Source organism: Strongylocentrotus purpuratus, unplaced genomic scaffold (assembly GCF_000002235.5).
Source record: "Strongylocentrotus purpuratus isolate Spur 01 unplaced genomic scaffold, Spur_5.0 spur5_scaffold_11, whole genome shotgun sequence".
NCBI lineage: Eukaryota > Metazoa > Echinodermata > Echinoidea > Camarodonta > Strongylocentrotidae > Strongylocentrotus > Strongylocentrotus purpuratus.
Window position 1 is genome coordinate 31,724,905 of NW_022145596.1, and position 17,710 is coordinate 31,742,614.

Consider the following 17,710-nt stretch of genomic DNA (forward strand, 5'->3'; position numbering starts at 1 on the left):
CGTTGGAAAGTGAACAGCGTAAATGGATATCTCGTTAACTTGTGTGTATGTTTTATTGTCTTGTCTTCCGTTTTAGTTTAGTTTTTGTAATTATTATATATTTATTTCTCTTTAAACAAAAATACGAATTCCTAAACTAGCTGAGTAATAATATACTTGATCCAGTTATTCAGTCACTTTGAAAAATGAATATAATTTCACCATTAATGAGTATAGATCACGTGATATGTCATCAAAATACACCAGGTAAACTCTGTCCATTGATTAGATGGATCTGTAAATCGCACTGATTTGGAATAAACTAGCAATTTTAAGTTAGGTCAAATATGAAACCTATAAGTGACTAACCCCTTTAACATTAGGTGAATTTCAAATGACTGTCTGGAAATGAAATCGACCCCTCTAGAGAAGCTTCCTGTCATATTCCCACAAGAAAAGCATGTGTGTGCAAATGCACTTTAGGCTAAAAATATGACATACGGTGTTTTTTCTTCTATTTCGAGCTCCCCTTAAGCGTGAGTAATGCCGACCAAATATCTTAAGAAATGCCAAATCTATTTGTCTTTTGTCGTTGTATAAATTTGTCCTCATTTCTTTCGTCTTCATTTTTTGACATATTGCTCTTACATGTCTAGGATACATTAAACATTTACCACTTAAACAATTACAGGTGCATTAAGGATAAAATGGTACAATGGTCTTCTTCAATTAGGGCTTATAATGGGTCACTACTCAAACCAAGGCTGTTCAAGACCTTTTCTAGACATAAACACACACACACACACACACACACACCCTCGTACACACAAACGCACACGCACTCACACATAAATGAATTAACAAACTATTGTAAGAAATGAATACACAAAAATTTGATAGCAATAACGAAAAGTGATTCCAACTATGTGCCTCTCACATTTTTCTATAATCAAAGAAAATTCAGATATGTTTTCCATACACCCAATATCCATTCCATCTCGCACATTCCTTATTGCTTTCAATTCTATTTTCATCGCAGATAGCAAAACTAATCAAAGTGATGTCTTGCCATTAGAGCTGGTGTGTGAGTTAGATTTGATAGTCATAGAGCACCCGTTCGATATCTCCTGGTTGGAGAGGAGAGATGGTTCGAGCAGAGCTAGGAATAATTGACCTTGATGAGGTGCACATATGGTCTTACCTTTTTAATGACACGCTAGATATATAGCATTGACGTAGCTAAATCAGGTCGACTAGCTGCGAGTCAACATTCAAAAAGAAAAAAATACTCGAGCTATACTGCCCTTCCACTTGCATTACTTTAAGTGTAATAGTATACGTAATGATGAATTGGCAATGATAACGTATGTGTCTAGTAGTCGTTTAATGTTACTTTTAATGGATTCAGAAAATTTATTTAACATTATTATATTCCAAACATTCATAAACTGTTTTTTAATCAGGATATGGTGTGCATTAAATGTGGTTGATATAATCGTATACCGAATGGTTCTCCTTACATACCTGCTATTTGACATAGAAATGATGAACCTATAATGAATATGTCAAAGATAATGAAGATGCCTGTGAGGGTATTGAGAGATCGCACATACAAAGACAGGAGATCAACCCTGTTCCCTTTAAGCGACGCATCATTTAGATTACATATTTTATGACACACGATCCTAAGGGGACGGCAATAATTTTGAACGACGATGTTTATGAAAAGGTTTCTTAAAATAACTTCTAACCTTACTGATTTTGGGTCATGAAATACATGTGAGATGAGCTGACTGCGATGTATCTATGTCTGTAAAGTAACCACATCATCAGCACTCGTACTGACAGTTAAAACACCCCAGTAGATATCACTCACTGTGCCAGATTGTACGGGAGGTCACTTGTGAACTCATGCTTACACAACATCTCTCCAATTGAATCTAGCCAGCGCAGGTGTACGGGCACATTGGACGTGTCGCGGTGTAGTAGATGCATCACCCGACTGTGGTGTAAATGGTTTGCGGTTCGAGTCCCATCAGAGCACTAATGTCGTTTAGCAAGACATTAATATACTTTTGCCACTTTCCATCCAGGATGAGAATGTTAATGTTTTTGAATTGCCACGAGTGCGCTTGAAAACATGGTGCCTGGTCGCATTGCTTTGAAGTATAATAAATAATAATGCAGAATTTTTTATTTTGGACAACATCACCGTCCAAATACGAGGTGACAATGGCCCGTATATATCTAATTTCCAAGATAAATCTGTAATTAATGTTAACCCGTTGGTAACTGAATTCTCTCATTCCCATTGACTTAACACAGGAACCACCCGGTTCCAGTAGGCAAAGGGTTAATGAATCAATTTAAGACTTTTGTGGTGGGAATGAAATGGAATATAACTGATGAGTTCAAATCGTAACAAACTTCAAATAAACGGCATCTAGTTTGTTCAGTTTTGTTTGAAGCATATAACAAACAATGATAAAAAGTACACATATAGGTTTCGAAGTCTGGGAGGAAGTACATGTTTACAGTTGAGACTCTTTAAATACTTAAGAAACTATCCGATTGTTTCAGCAAGAAAATAATAAGAAAATTGATACAAAATTTATCACAAAATATATACAAGCTGCATGGCTAAAAGGAAAGCACTTGAGTGGTGATTTTTAGGTGATTTCTTCATCATGTCTTCTCCTCACTCATGTTTTCTTCCCAAATCAAAATGTAAATGATACAGGTTAATTGTGCAGATATTGACGTTTCGGATATCGTCAGGATCAAATGCGCATCTGCATACATGCACAATATGAATCCATTTGAGTTGGAGGGATATAGATGACAAGCTGAAAAAAGAAAAACGATATGTTTTTCACAAAGTGACATTAAATGATTCTCACACTTCTTCCTCAAGTCACACTAGACAGGGCCACAAAGATCATCATCTAACACCTGACAATAATCACCATCTTACTGATGGTGAATGCCATATGGATTATTCAAAGAATACAAGTAATATAGCGCAATTAATTGGAATAGTTTTTCTCTTAATTAGAAACTTTGTATTAATTGAAACAAATTAAATATGCTTAAAATGTCTCTAAAGAACCATTTTGTTAATCCTGCCGCTATGTTAAGTTAGTGCTGAAGAACACGTGACTATTTTGATAGCAATATTGTTTTCTACTCCCATCTCTCTCTTTCTCTCTCTCTCTCTCTCTCTCTCTTTCTTTCTCTTTATTTCTTTTTTTTTTGTTCTTCTCCCTTGTTTCTGCGAAAACCTGGCTCCCACGGATTATGTACTCGTCTTTAAGAAAAAAAATCATCATCAGAAAATGATTACCAAATTACATCCATGTTGAGAGGTAGAGAAATACTTTAAATCTAAGTCCAATATATTTTGATATGCCCCTAATACATTGCGTGGTATGCCTTGAGATGGAGGGACAAAAGTGCACCGTTTTAGAACATGATCGATAAACGTTCATCAAACATTGGAGACATTATAACGACGGATTTCTGTTAGCATTTCCACTTAATGCAATTCGATCTAACTAAATGCCAAATTTGCGCTCTTGTTTGCATATGAATTAGAACTGCCATTCGCTTCCTCTATACATCCCTATTCTTTTTTTCTTCCTCACTCTGCATGCTCTGTCATTCCCCCCCCCCCAAACAAAAAAAAACACACACACACACCACCACCACTCTCTCTCTCTCTCTCTCTCTCTCTTTCTCCTCTCTCTCTCTCTCTCTCTCTCTCTCTCTCTCTCTTTTAATTCTCCCACCTCGCTGTCTCGACCACTCTCTATATATCATCCATCTCATTCCCAACAATTTTTTTGCGCACCTCATTTTCTAAAACCCATCAGAGGGAATAAACTAGACATTGCATTATTATAGTCAACAGCACATTTAGAGTATGGTAGATGATTCTTGTAAATTCACAAAGTCCGTTATTTGCCATGTTCCATATTTTAGAAAAGAAACTATGTGACTGATAATAAGTCAGAACTACACAATGTCATCAGATTTGATACATTTATACGAACTGATGTTTCTCTAAAATACTATTTAAATAGTAGTACACATTTCATTGCCGGTATGAATTTCCAATATAATTATAGAGAGTTTTTGAGATGTATTACGGAATATTTCTGAACAAGAATTTATTTAATTTGGATAGACGGACAATATCTTTCAACAATTTACCCCCTTAAAAAAACCACAAAAACACGCATGTTCATTACGCTTTTATGTTTTAGAATTAACAGAAAAAGATGGTCGACAATCAAAAGTAACATTCCGTTACCTCATGAGTATTATTTAGATTTGTATATCATTTGTTCAACCATAATAAACATAATCAATTCATCATTTCACTCTGTTCATGTTGAAATAAGAAGCACCTGCTTTGCAAGATGTTGTTTCGACCTCTGTAGACCTGACTCTCACTGTCAGGCTAATAAGTTTCATACTCTGCCCTTTTAGTAAATTTAGAGAGCTCACTCACTTTCTCTCTATATAAATATAATGAGAAAAGGCAATCAAAAATGTAATATGTTTCACATTTCTGTAATTTAGAACAAAGAGCTAAGTGTGAATACGCGCAAGTTCTTTGATTCATGCAGTCGCCATCCATCTACGTGTTTGTTGCTGTGGTTAACCGCGCCATATCTGAACGGACATTTTGGAACCTTTCGACATCAGTGTTAAAAATACCTGTTTAGCTTCTGGCTCCGATCAACCCAGTAAAACTCTGTGAATAATGTTCAAATTGTCTGTGAAACAGCTTTTGAAAGTGAAAATGCCAAGCCTCTTAATGTAATACGGAAGAATTACCCAGGAGGAAGGGTTTATATTAGAATGCCCAAGGGATCGTAAGCAGAAGGCAAAAAGAATAAGCTTAGAAATCTACCACAGGGAATGTGTCTGGTATTTTTAAAGACACATTTTGCGTCGATAGACATTTTTACCGTGCATAAATAAATTCCCATTAAAATCTTGACTCATCTAGCCATCTTTTAAATGACTATACTTTCAGCGATGGTGGAAGCGAGGAATAACGAGGCATGGTTTTTAAAAGTCGTTGGGGAAATAGTTAATGGCATATCGATACACTTCATTTACAAGATTGGTAAGTGATGACGTTACGTTTAGAAACGAATCGCTTTCGCTTTTGTTCTTCTTATTTCTATACGTGTCGTCAGTGTTGCTCTAAAATCTTCTCAGATAAGCTTTTATCTTTTCTCTGATTTTATTTTCATCAAATAGTAGTAAAGTTTTGTTTTCTGTTGAGCCCTTTTTCATGTAACAAATCAAAAAAGTTATAGAGTGGGAAAATGTTTCTCTCTTTCAAACATTTAGATCGACGTGCACAGTGGGATTGACATCACACGAAACAAATAACGATAAAATAGTAACTACTAATCCTAATAATAGTCAGAAAATATAAAATTACACCTTGTGTATGCAATCATTGATTCTGTAGAAACTAACCTGAGTGAGTGCGTTACACTGAACCCAGTGATAAATACGTGGAAATTGTCAGGCAGAGGATATGGCATGTCCTTACCTTATATCTCCGGGGAATTCAATTATCACTGCTTTCAGGTTGAACAATTGAACCTGTAGAAGATAAGATATAAATCATTCAGTTATCTACCTTGGAGACCGGTAAATATTTCAAAGTAGATAAACCACTCTGATGTGTGCAACGTTACTTACAAATGTATATAGGGTAGTCCACAGGGGTTTCAACTCGTAACAGCGACATGTTTGAATTTTGATTGTACAGGTTTCACAATCAGCTACAGCTTATTATTCATACTCAACAAAAATCATGTCATAACATGTGTTTGAAAATGCTTCACAATATGGCTATGGTTGCCCCCAGACGTCACACAAAAACCTTAGAAAGATTAACCCATAAGGGACTTTGTGCTACGCATACCCCAGTTCATTCTCCTTCTATGTTCCAATTGTATTATTACACGAATGTCTATACGGGACTCTGAGAAGATGTGAACGCCTCTGCAATCCTAATTTTTACGATTCCTACTTTCTTTCTCGCAAGCCGATTATCAACCGACGATCCCATATTTTGTATTTTGCCGCAAGGGTTCGATTGGTGGAAATATTGAGTAAAGAGAAAAGGAACTGGTGGAAACACCTCACTCTAAACGTGTGTTTTCATGCCCTAATCAGAGATTTCCTAGTCCAGCATCACACAGACTTTTTCTTCCTCCCCCTCTTTCCATTGATCTGTTCACATTGCCAACCTTTTTCATTCCTATTGGTATCAAGCGTTGTAAAGTTTTGTCAGTTTAAATAATGCTCCGTTATCCGTGCACCTATTCTCTTGAGCTTTCCCACTTTTCCAAACAGGGAAATCTCTGCGTCGGAATCCAAGTGCATGCATGGGAATGATCCCCTTGTGTCCTTGCACTGTGTAAAGATGAAGTGATATTAAACTGCCTTCAGGCGCCATTTTACCGGTCCGCGCTTTCGTAAATACGCCACGAAGTAATGATACCACAGTCTTGGGGTTATTTAGAGTGATAAGATAGGTAGCTATGCACTCTCTGTATCGAGAGTCCACACTATAAAGCTGTTTGGCCGTACACCGTGGCAAACAAAGCCCAGAGTTGTATTTCCATTTTGCTTTCGACATTCAGATTGTTATCAATCTCTGCTGGGCATACCCATGTCTTCTGCATAGTAATCACGAACCGTACATGTGCAATCCAATAGAGAGAAAGGGAAAAAAGAGACAAAAGAGAGTTAAACTTGTGCGAGATGAATTTAGTAGCTGTGTTTAGCATTGAAGGGATACTGCACCATGAGCAATGCATGACTACTTCATTCATTTAATGCATAAAGGTTTCATGCAGTATATAAGTGCTCATAACATTGGAATATTGAAAAGCTGACATGATTTTCCGAAAATATCTAGGTGATTTTCCTATCCCTCTCTCTCTCACTCTCTCTCTCTCTCTTTCCTTCTGTATTTATATCTCTCTATCTCTTTTCTCCCTTTTCTCTTTCTCTCTCTTCCTCTCCTTCCATTTCCTTTTCTTTCTCTTTCGTTTTTCCCTTCCATTTACATAAATCATAAAAAACGATGCATGATCGTAATTGTTATAAATGTTTATAAACTATAATCATTATTTTATTCTTTGTCCCCATTGCCCGTTTTATGACTCTCTCTCTCTCCCCCTCTCCCTCTCTCTCTCTCTCTCTCTCTCTCTCCCTTCCTCTGCTATACACACTCAAAATATTGATATAAAAAGTTATGCAATGTTTTACTTTTCCCCGTCCCTCCCACTTCTTCTTTCTATCCTTTCCCAAAACAACGTGCTAAAAAAAAAGAATCTAGCGTTTTTTAGACCTCATTACAATAGTGGAAGATCGAGAATTTCTGAGAATTGTAGCAGTGAAGCACATCCAAATATGATATACTCAAATGATTCTTATCTCCATTATCTTAAAATTAATTGAAGGTTTCTGATGTCTTAAACATCAGATTCTACCCTTCATTAACGTGATTCAATGCCAATAAAATTGACAATAACAGCGTAGGCGCTCGTGCCAATACAAATTCTGCAATTATTAGGATATTCAATAAAGCTTAAAGGATAGAAAGGCATTGTTGTCACTCTCAAATCCTATTAATTAAATATTAAAGGAATTGTGACGTTTATTACAATGGCGAATTTATTAAGTGGGTTCATTTTCCTATCAATATATCTAAATTGAAATACGTACTTGATTTTTCTGTAAGATATATATATTTATGAAATGGTAGATGGACATCGTTTGTATAGTGCTCTAAACGATAAATGGAATATGCTCATCTGCACCACAGCTCTTACCAGCAATTTTCTGTTATCAAATGTGATTTCAGCCCATAACTATAGTCTGTAATATTTGGATTCTCCACCATAAACCTCAATCACGTCTTCATCCTCTCTAAATTAGAAAATAAATAGCGGTTGTGAATGGTGAGCTCTACCATCTAATTGTGACGTCATATACTGTACTATATTGTTGCTGGGTTTGATGACCCATACATCGTTTTTCACTGGATCGCATTCATGCCTTGCTTTACTCGACCTTATTTCTAAATAATTATGGGATTGGCATCAAAAATATAAATGTGTATTTGTTGTGTGAGAACGATATTATAGGGCATATATATTGCAATAAGATAGCAATGATGAATATAGAAATTAGATCGGGAACATTCTAATATTGTCATCCTCTGTAGTGTATATTTTGCTATATTAATATGAATTTGTTATTATATATATATTTTTTTAATTTTTTTTAAGTGCCTTTAAATTATTAAAAAGTACATTAGAAAGAAATGCACTAAATGATCTCACCCTGGGGTTAAAGGGCCCTCTCATATCACTTATACACGTGATTTCTTGGTTATCTCACAGTTAAATTGTCAATATTTTAAAAGGAAAGCAAGCTAAAAAAATAAATTGATAGTTCTTTCGCCAGATATGCTAGATGAATCTCTAGAAGTTCTATCTATGTCTGTCAAAAGATTTGGTATTGTACTGCATGGCCAGTACTTATGTCTCAATATGAATCATGTAAGAACCTAAAGCTATAAAGCAGACGACGAAAAATCATCAGGAAAATAGATGAATGGTGAAATCAAATACTTCTTTTGAGAATGATTGCTAACCAGATTCACTGATATGATTTTCACACCAGTATCTCGTGTTGTAAGTTAGAAGGACATGAGACATCGCAATTAGTAGTGAGAGGCATCATTCATCAATCGTGCCTCAGGCAGTTCACATATTGCACACATGATCTCGCTTGTACGAGACATACCTGACTTTACACCCTCCATTCAGTCATGTTCATATTGATTTGTACTTCCACAGTCACGAAGGGGGGGGGGGAGGAGGGGGTAGATAATCTCTTATTCCTAAGAGAGCTCAATGACGTCATCATCGTCAGTGAATGTGTGAATGTTAGATCATAGTATAGCATGCCTTCTGCTCAACAATAAAAGAAGTTCGGCGATTATTGTCGCACTTACCTTCTAGACTGCACTTTTAATATGTCTAGCACAGGTGCGGTACAGTAATGATCCAATGTTTGCATCGTGTGTCTCCTTGGGAATGTGCATATCGACAGGTCATTTACTGGCCTGTAACGTATGTTTACTCTTATTACTATTATTTTGTTTGTTTCTAAATCATTGTCCTCTTATATTTTGTATCCTGTTTTTTTTTTCTTGCAGTATGGGTTCGTTAATCACGCTTTGGAGCTGCTGGTTCTTCGAGAACATGGCCAAGACAAATGGGAAGAAATCAAGTAAGTTATTGTCTTTTTCATATTTTTCGCCTTCTTATTATAAGCCTATCTGTTTTTTTCTCTTTCTCATCACTCTCTCTCTCTCTCTCTCTCTCTCTCCTTATATATATATCTGTATATGTATATCTATCTATATCTTCTCTCTCTCTCTCTCTCTATCTGATATAACCCATTATCTCACTTTCAACTTTGCTTAAATATTGTCTCTCCCTCTTTCGTTTCTTTCCCCACTTTCGCTCCTTCTCAATTGTTTCTTATTTCATTTAATCGTCACCCCGATAATTCAATTCTTCATCATCACAGTCAGCTCGTCATGAAATATCGACATACTCAGATTTTGATTTAAGTTTATGTTTACAAACATATATTCACATGAAATATAAAGAATGTCGTTCCGTAATTTATTGTTTGTACACTTTGGAATATACCTCTAACCTACGTCATCATTATTTATCCATACACTCCAAGAAAACCTGCAAATATTTGGTCATCAACCTTATTATTAATAACGACAACGCTGTTTTTACCATCAAATATCCTTGTAAAAGATTCCATCATGCCCTTTTCTCTATTACATTTACATTTTCATTCAAGAGGCAATCATTATTAAACTCCCATCATACTCGAGTGTGGCTATCAGCGAAAACAACGGAAACGTCATTGACTGCGGTTACTACATCAACAACACCGCGGATGTATTATTCAGGAATTATTTCCAACTGAATGATACTTTAGGAACATGTATCTTCCCCGAACATGAATCAAGCAATATCACCAAATAAAACCAAATAAGTAAACAGCAACAACAACAACATCAAGAACAAAATGATTACGATATCAGATGATGTCCGCGCTGACGAAGCTTGGGAGTAACCTGGTGGAGTTCAATGGTGAATTCCATCTTCGTGGCGTTATATCTTCTAGACCAGCCTCATCACAAAGCCGTGCCCTGTATATATTATAATGAAACCATTATTCTTGCTTCGTTTAGATTTCTACTTTACCACTATAATCCAATTGATTTTATGTGTGCGTGATCAATGAATCATGCCCATTCATATTTCATATGAGGATACTGACGCAAGTTCCTAGTGTGACCAAGCACTGTATAACAATGCACTGAATACATTTTAAGGAAACGCCCAAGGCGGAAGCAGGCAACTCAATAGAAAACCACATGATTGAAGATGGTTGGTAACTTCATACAGGAGCATCAGAAAAGGGGAAACCCCGTGTTGGTGTAGTACCTTGTCAGATGAACATGTCCAAAATGTGATTGGATAACAAAACTAGTGTATCGATAGCGTAGAAAGTTTTAAAATATTTCACCTGGGGAGCTTTGTATACTAAAACATTGAAGGTGTTGAGCAGAAACCAATGCTTGGGAGAAAATATGAGAACTTTGGGGCATATTCTCTATTACCTTGATCTTCAGCTAAAGAAACATTACACGTCCACTACTAACGTAAATATTTTCCAATGGTGCCGTGATTACTAATAAAGCGAAAAATGATAGTGAACCTGAAGAAAAAAATCCGTCTAAGCTGAAAGCCAGACCTCGTCATGTTGTGTTTTTAAATGTATAAATCCATAAAGAAAGCAGTGATACCTTTTGTTTTAAACATCTCCAAATGTATTAAATGGTGTGGGTTTGTGTGTGGGCATGTGTGAGTGTTTTAGGAGTTACTATAAACTAGTGCCAGTGAATAAGAGATTATTTAACCCTAAAATAGGTAGGCTATTCCACAGAATATATGAGCCGTGGTCACATAGAAGATTCTAGTTGAAAGTTGTAATCTACTTAATATGTATTTCTAAAAATAAAAATAAATAGCAATATTCCCGTAAAAAGTGCGGGAAATGGCAATGGTCGGGCGTATTGACCTTTTAGCAGACTTCACGAGTGAATCAAATGAATAAAATGCAATTATTGACTCTTGTAGCCTAAAGCCTTCAGCTCCGTAATAAATCAATTTTCATAAATTCCCCGACCTTGACCAAAGTTGAGCATGAACGTAGAACCCCCCCCCCCCCTTATTAACTTAATTTTCTGATTTATTTTTTTTCCTGTAAATTAAATCTGATTTTATACAATATGAATGGAATAGAAAATAGAATACAATACTCACGTACCGTGCATGCCTTTTGCTTTTGGTGATTAGTTTTGTAGAAACTCTGCTTGTTGATTTTACAGTGGTGTAAATATTACTGCTGTAAATGTTTACACATGTACGGTTGTGATGTACGTACATATGATTCTACATAAGAGTAGGTCAACATTATCAACACACATACATAATTATGCCTTTCGATCCAAGTTATTTGTTTAATCCCTTCCAATCTACGTTTAAAAAAACCTTTATGATATCTACTAGCTTCACACTTCAATTTTGTCCATCGTTAACAATTTATCTATATAATGTATGTATATATATATATATATATATATATATATATATACATATTTATTTCAAGATTGTCTATACTTCTTTTACTTGTTTACTGTTTGCAATGTGCTCATGATTTTCGGTTCATTTCGTGCTTTGTTTGAATTATGTATGTGCTGTTTCATCATTATGATTTTCCCGGCACAATTATATCATATATTTTATCTTTATAGTTTAGGAAATTAATAAATAAAATTGAACATGAAATTGAAAGCTTATATTAAAATGTAATCATATAAATGTGAATGTTGAATAGAAAGGCAAAATTCTTATCATGATAATACATACAATCTTATCCTTGATAACGTCGTATACACAGTAAGTACAAAACATATACAACCTTCAGACAAGTATATGTGATAGCATCCGTCTTATTACAGGTCCCTTGGTATCCCTTCAGGTGATGTATCTTATAAAGGTATCATCCGACTCAGTTCGACCGTGAAACAGCTTTCTCTGCAAGTCATAAGGGAATAACATGTTTATCCCCACTTTGTGGAGAAACCGCGATATTATAATATTATACACTTAACAATGTCCCCTATAAATTCTGGTTGTATGCAAGGGAGACAGCCTAATTAGGTAATTTCTGCGTTATGTCCGTAATTAAACATGGCTGTTCGAAACGTTTTCATTTTTCCCATGTTGATTTCCCCTGTGTATTCAATAACAAAAGCTAACAAATATGCAATTTGCTTGATAATGGTTGTATCGCTTCATTAAGTTCACATTACCACGGTGATATTAAACGAGCTATGAATTTCATTATTGTTGTAAGTAACAATTTTATATGAGTATATTGTAAACTGCTTTATTGCAAAGAAAATATTAATGTTCTTCCAATTGCAACATGAATATATCATGATGAATTATCAATGTTTTTAAAATCAATTATTAATTATTAATAAGCTTTTTTGATGAGTATTCAATATGGGTAATGAAAACAATTGCAAGGGTATCAATAGTAATCACACCATGAGTGGTTATCCACGGAGGATTTTAATAAAAGTGTTTATTTGATAATCATGATAATGTCTGCAATATAATGTATGATGTTTAAATGAATTTGCCTATTTCTGAATGTTTTCATTTCGTCTTTGAAGGAAATCCTTGAATATATATTTATTTTTACCATGATTTGCACTTAAATCATAATAAAAACAAGTGACTTCATTCAGACTGATGCGGAGAATGCAATCCCTTTAAAACCCAAACCGTGAATCAAAAACAAGAAATACACAATCGCCCACCTTTGTTGGGGTTTGTACTCAATGAATTATACACCAAGCGTTCCATATCTCGAATATAAATGACTTTCATTAATACGGAAGAATTAGGACGATCCTATTCAAAATGCAGATTGGTTTGTTATCATTTTTCCCCGCCTCTAGCTCAGTACTCGGGGAAACGATGAAATCGGGTTTCTATTGTTTAGATATCGAACAATACCGTGTTGAGAAAAGAAATTAATTACATGTACATACGACAAAGTCTATAGCTTATCGTAATCGTCAATTTTTGTCTTTCTGCTTCCTTTTCCTTCTCTCTCTCTCTCTCTCTCTCTCTGTGTCTCTTTCTCTTTATATTTCTCTCTTATGACCTATTTACTAATTCTTGTAAACCGTTATTATTCATCAATATCTTTTTTTCAGTTAAATAAATAGATATTTTTCAAGCTTACTTGGTTTTCATTTTTGTTAGAATTGCAGTTATAATGAGAAATGCAGTATAATATGATCCATCAGGTTTATTCAAACATTTGCCCTATTTTAGGTTATTTTTCTCTCTGACTTTTCTTTCTTGTTTTTGATTATGTATTAGAGTTGAATAGTTATGTTAGTTGTATCATAAAAAGGATGAAACTGTTTTTCTATATAGTACTAGTCTTCTTGTCTTGCATATATATTATGCCAATTTAAGTCCGTATTGATCATTTTTTGAATTAGTGCAAATGCAATTCATTCTTAATCAGATCATTGTGTAATATCTCTTCTTACCATGTTACCTAAGCATGGCATGTTTTAATCATTCTTTTTATTGTGTATCCTTGTTTTAGTAACATGTTCTTATCTATTTAAATGTTTAAAAAATTATTACAATATTATATGTTAACATGATTGATCTTGCTTCGGCTGCTTTGTATGGGAAATGCGCACATATGCTATGATGTATTTAATAAAACATTGTGGAATTAAATTAAAAATTATAATTTATCAACAACTAAAACCAGCGTTTAGAATGTTTAATTCATCTTGAATAAATAAACATTAAAAATAAAGCAAAAATTGTTTTTTCATGACGTCGAGACATAATACGTAACGAATAAAGTTCCCTTTCCACGACCCCTATGGCGCACTTTCATATTTCTCACCGGCAGGCGTTCAGTATATTACTTTAGCACGTATATCAAGCGGCTTTCACAGACCTCTCTCCATTCCACTCACTTTTCCCCGATATCAAACCATGTGTGGAATATCATTCAATAAAATGTTAGGTTGATAGCTAACAATGAATTAGTAATCAGGACAATGTTGTTTAAGAACGTTTAATAATGCAAAAATGTACGCTGACTTGGATATTAGATTGTGTTTTCTTTTTTACTCCGTCAAAGGTTATTATTAATAAGTTCTACTTGCTTGATCATGTATTTGATATTATCACAGACAGTCACTGCATACTTATATATAGGTGTGCTTATCACATCAGCCGTATAGGACGCTGATGGAATTATAAAAAGATTTTCATTAAGAGATGATATTTCTTGCTTACATCTTTTTGGATCGCATCCGACACAAGAACTGCCTTTGAAAGTAGAACATGATTAAGTTGATAAGAAGTGTGTTAAAGTTAGGCGCTAGATAAAGTTTCATTAGATTTGCTATATCATTCTCTATATAATCGTAAAAATAAATGAAATTGTTAATAATTCAGGGCAAATGCATGGTTGATATTTTACTAAACATAGCCTAAATAATCACAATGTGTAAACGAGAAGAAAAAACACTGAAACTATCGCACTCGAACACTCAGAGAATTATCTTGCATCAATAAAGCAACTGAACCGTTAGCGCATAACAGATTCATCATAACTTGACATTTCATATTAATCTCTTTGTTCACATCCACACTCAATATGGCAATATAACAACTGCACGCTGGGCTACTAACATCATCTTAGGAATCCACTTAACTTACATCCCCACTCCCAGTATACACTAACAATATAACTACAAGAATCCTCAATGCATAATCTAATTCATTCTAACTGAAATCCATTACCGGTTTTATTATTGTAATAAGATTTAATGGGATCATGCAACAAAGAGGATGTTTCAAAGAAAATATAGAATATCAGGACTTTTAATAAATTTAAGGAAAAGAACAGACTCCCTCGTTTTCCAAATCTATCAGACTTATAACATGATTTTATCAAGATTTGTTTCACAGTTGTGACATTTAATTAGCTCCTGATGTGAAACTCTTAATAAAGAACAAAATAGTAATGAAACCCATTATAAATCATACATTTTCAACATTACCTATTTGATTTTGTTCTCACCATTTAATTTACGATTCTTGAATTCACTGACGGAATAAAAAAAAAGACAAATGAAGCTTTTTTCCAAAGAAATGATGAAGGTCTTCGAAAATAGGTACATGTACATGTATAATTGTATCTTAATAATGTCGATATATCAGGAGGAATGCACTAAATATTCGAGTACCAATAAACGAAACGAATGGGATACGTGTTGAACCTTAAAAAGCACCCTCTCCCTTATCAGTCATGCGCCCATACTAACTACGTCCATGCAATATTCATGATAGGCAAGTCTGAGGCAATGTTCGACTCTATAAATCAGGGTTAGAACACGGCATCCTAACGGAAGGTAGACGTCGTGGAAGTGACAGGCATTCAGTCGTACACGTGGGAGAAATTGTTTTTTATTCGCAAGCAGAAAGTAGAAACTTCCGTTCTCTTTCCTGTTTCATTTTTCTCCAGGCGTGCTGTTACCAAGCGTCTACCATTTAGATCTCTCAAACGGAATAATGTATACAGAAAAGCAAGAAAAGATGCTTAGCTAGACAGTGAGGAAAATTAAGGAAAGAAAAAGAATGATGCGATAATTTAAAAGTGAGAGGGGATGACAAGGTAAAAAAAGTTGTGTGTGTGAATGTGACTGTGTGTGTGCGTATGTGTGTGTGTGAGTGTGAGTGAGAGAGAGAGAGAGACAGAGAGGTAGTATGTAAACGCTGAAATGGATTGAATTTATAACGATTTGGAATTAGGTGAAAAGGGGTTTTGAAAATGACTGCGAAAGAATGTGAGAACAAGGTGTTTGATGATGATGTGCGGGTGTGTGTGTGTGTGTGCGCGCGAGAGAGAGGTGGTGTGTGTGTTTGTGTATCTTCAAGAGAGATATGGGAACTAGGGAGGGGAAGAGCTTGGGAGGGAGGGAAGTTTAGAGTATGCTCAATATAGTGTATGTAGGTCTAAATCGCGATTGATGTTTATACCATCCCATTTTAAAGAGGCAATTTGCTATTGAGTCCTCGATGATGTTCCCGTTTCAGAGATTTATGTGATTGATTCTTATTTGAGAAAGAATACAGCCCTTTCAAAATCATCAGTAAAAGTCACAACTTCAAAAATAGCAATTCATTCCTACTATGTCCGGTATATATATTTGAGTATCTGATAAAGTATGAATGGTATTCAACATTTCATCTTTTGCAAGCTGCGCCTTGAACATTTGATTGTCAAGTGGATTTGGTGCCTTATAAATCTGATGTATCATTAGTATTATTATTAACATCATCTATAAACAGATCGCTCGAGGTAACTTATCTTTATAGGCATAATGCAAGATGTATTAAAACATGGTTCCATTCTCTTTAAATTGATATTATGTTCACCGCAATTCCTCACTGATGGACATCTCATGAAGATTTCATGTACAGTGGTTAAAGACATCGAGCAATACCTAAAGGTTATCATTTAGGTATATTACCATGGATAAGTTTTTAGCAATGCAAACTTCCCCAAGTGTTTGTTTAGAGATTTATACATAATGTCATGTGCTATAAGACTAAGCAGGTTTACGTCATGAAAATGAGTTGAGAGTCGTTTCTTCAATCAAGATTACCAGATATACGTCATTGATGGCGAGAATGATTAAGCTACAGAGGTAACCATTGCAAGTTGTTTTGGTATCTGAAATGGAGGGTTGATTAATAATTAAACAATTCATAGTCTAACGGGAATTTTGCAGTATGGGAGTAGGCTACAGCATCCTTGCTTAAATAAAGAAATAGAAGGAAAAAAATACCCAAAATAGACAGAAAAGTAACCAGAACAAAATACAAGACCTATGACAAACCTTTTTGATCGAATATTTATGGTGATAGTTTCCACTTGCTAGTAGTGAATTCATTGATAAGCTCGGAACCAAGCTTGAAGTGGTGGAATTAGGTACTATACCTAAGAGCGAACATGCATATTTCTGAAGATGTTTGCGATCATGCTGTGCATGTTGCTAGCTTCCAATTGAAAATGTAAAGACAGTTGAAAAACATACAGAGAGGGGAAGTGGGAGGGGAGAGAGAGAGGAAGAGAGGAAGTGGGAGGGGAGAGAGAGAGGAAGAGAGGAAGTGGGAGGGGAGAGAGAGAGGAAGAGAGGAAGAGGAGTGGAGGATAAGAGATGCATACAAGGACCCTTGTCGTGGTTTCATTATATCGAGGATGAATGGAAGAGGGTCTGAACGCAATTAGAGGAAGCTGGAATCACGGCGTCTTATGGCAAGCACGTACTAGACAAGCAAATACTGCCAATGACAAGGGCAAACTCTGCCATACAACCTGTCAGAAACTTGATATTCAATAACCCAATTCTTACCCTCATTTGACTACTCCATGTTACCCATTTTACCTTAAACAAAAC

General features: G+C 35.1%; 1 protein-coding gene across 1 annotated transcript in view; it reads left to right on the top strand.

Annotated features, from left to right (window-relative positions):
* LOC581605 (guanylate cyclase soluble subunit beta-1) overlaps nucleotides 1–17,710 on the top strand; it is a 45,836-nt gene that overhangs the window by 16,144 nt on the left and 11,982 nt on the right. The window contains exon 2 of the mRNA XM_781593.5: nucleotides 9,248–9,321. Within this exon, the coding sequence (XP_786686.3) occupies nucleotides 9,248–9,321 (74 nt within the window). The remainder of the gene's footprint in view (nucleotides 1–9,247; nucleotides 9,322–17,710) is intronic.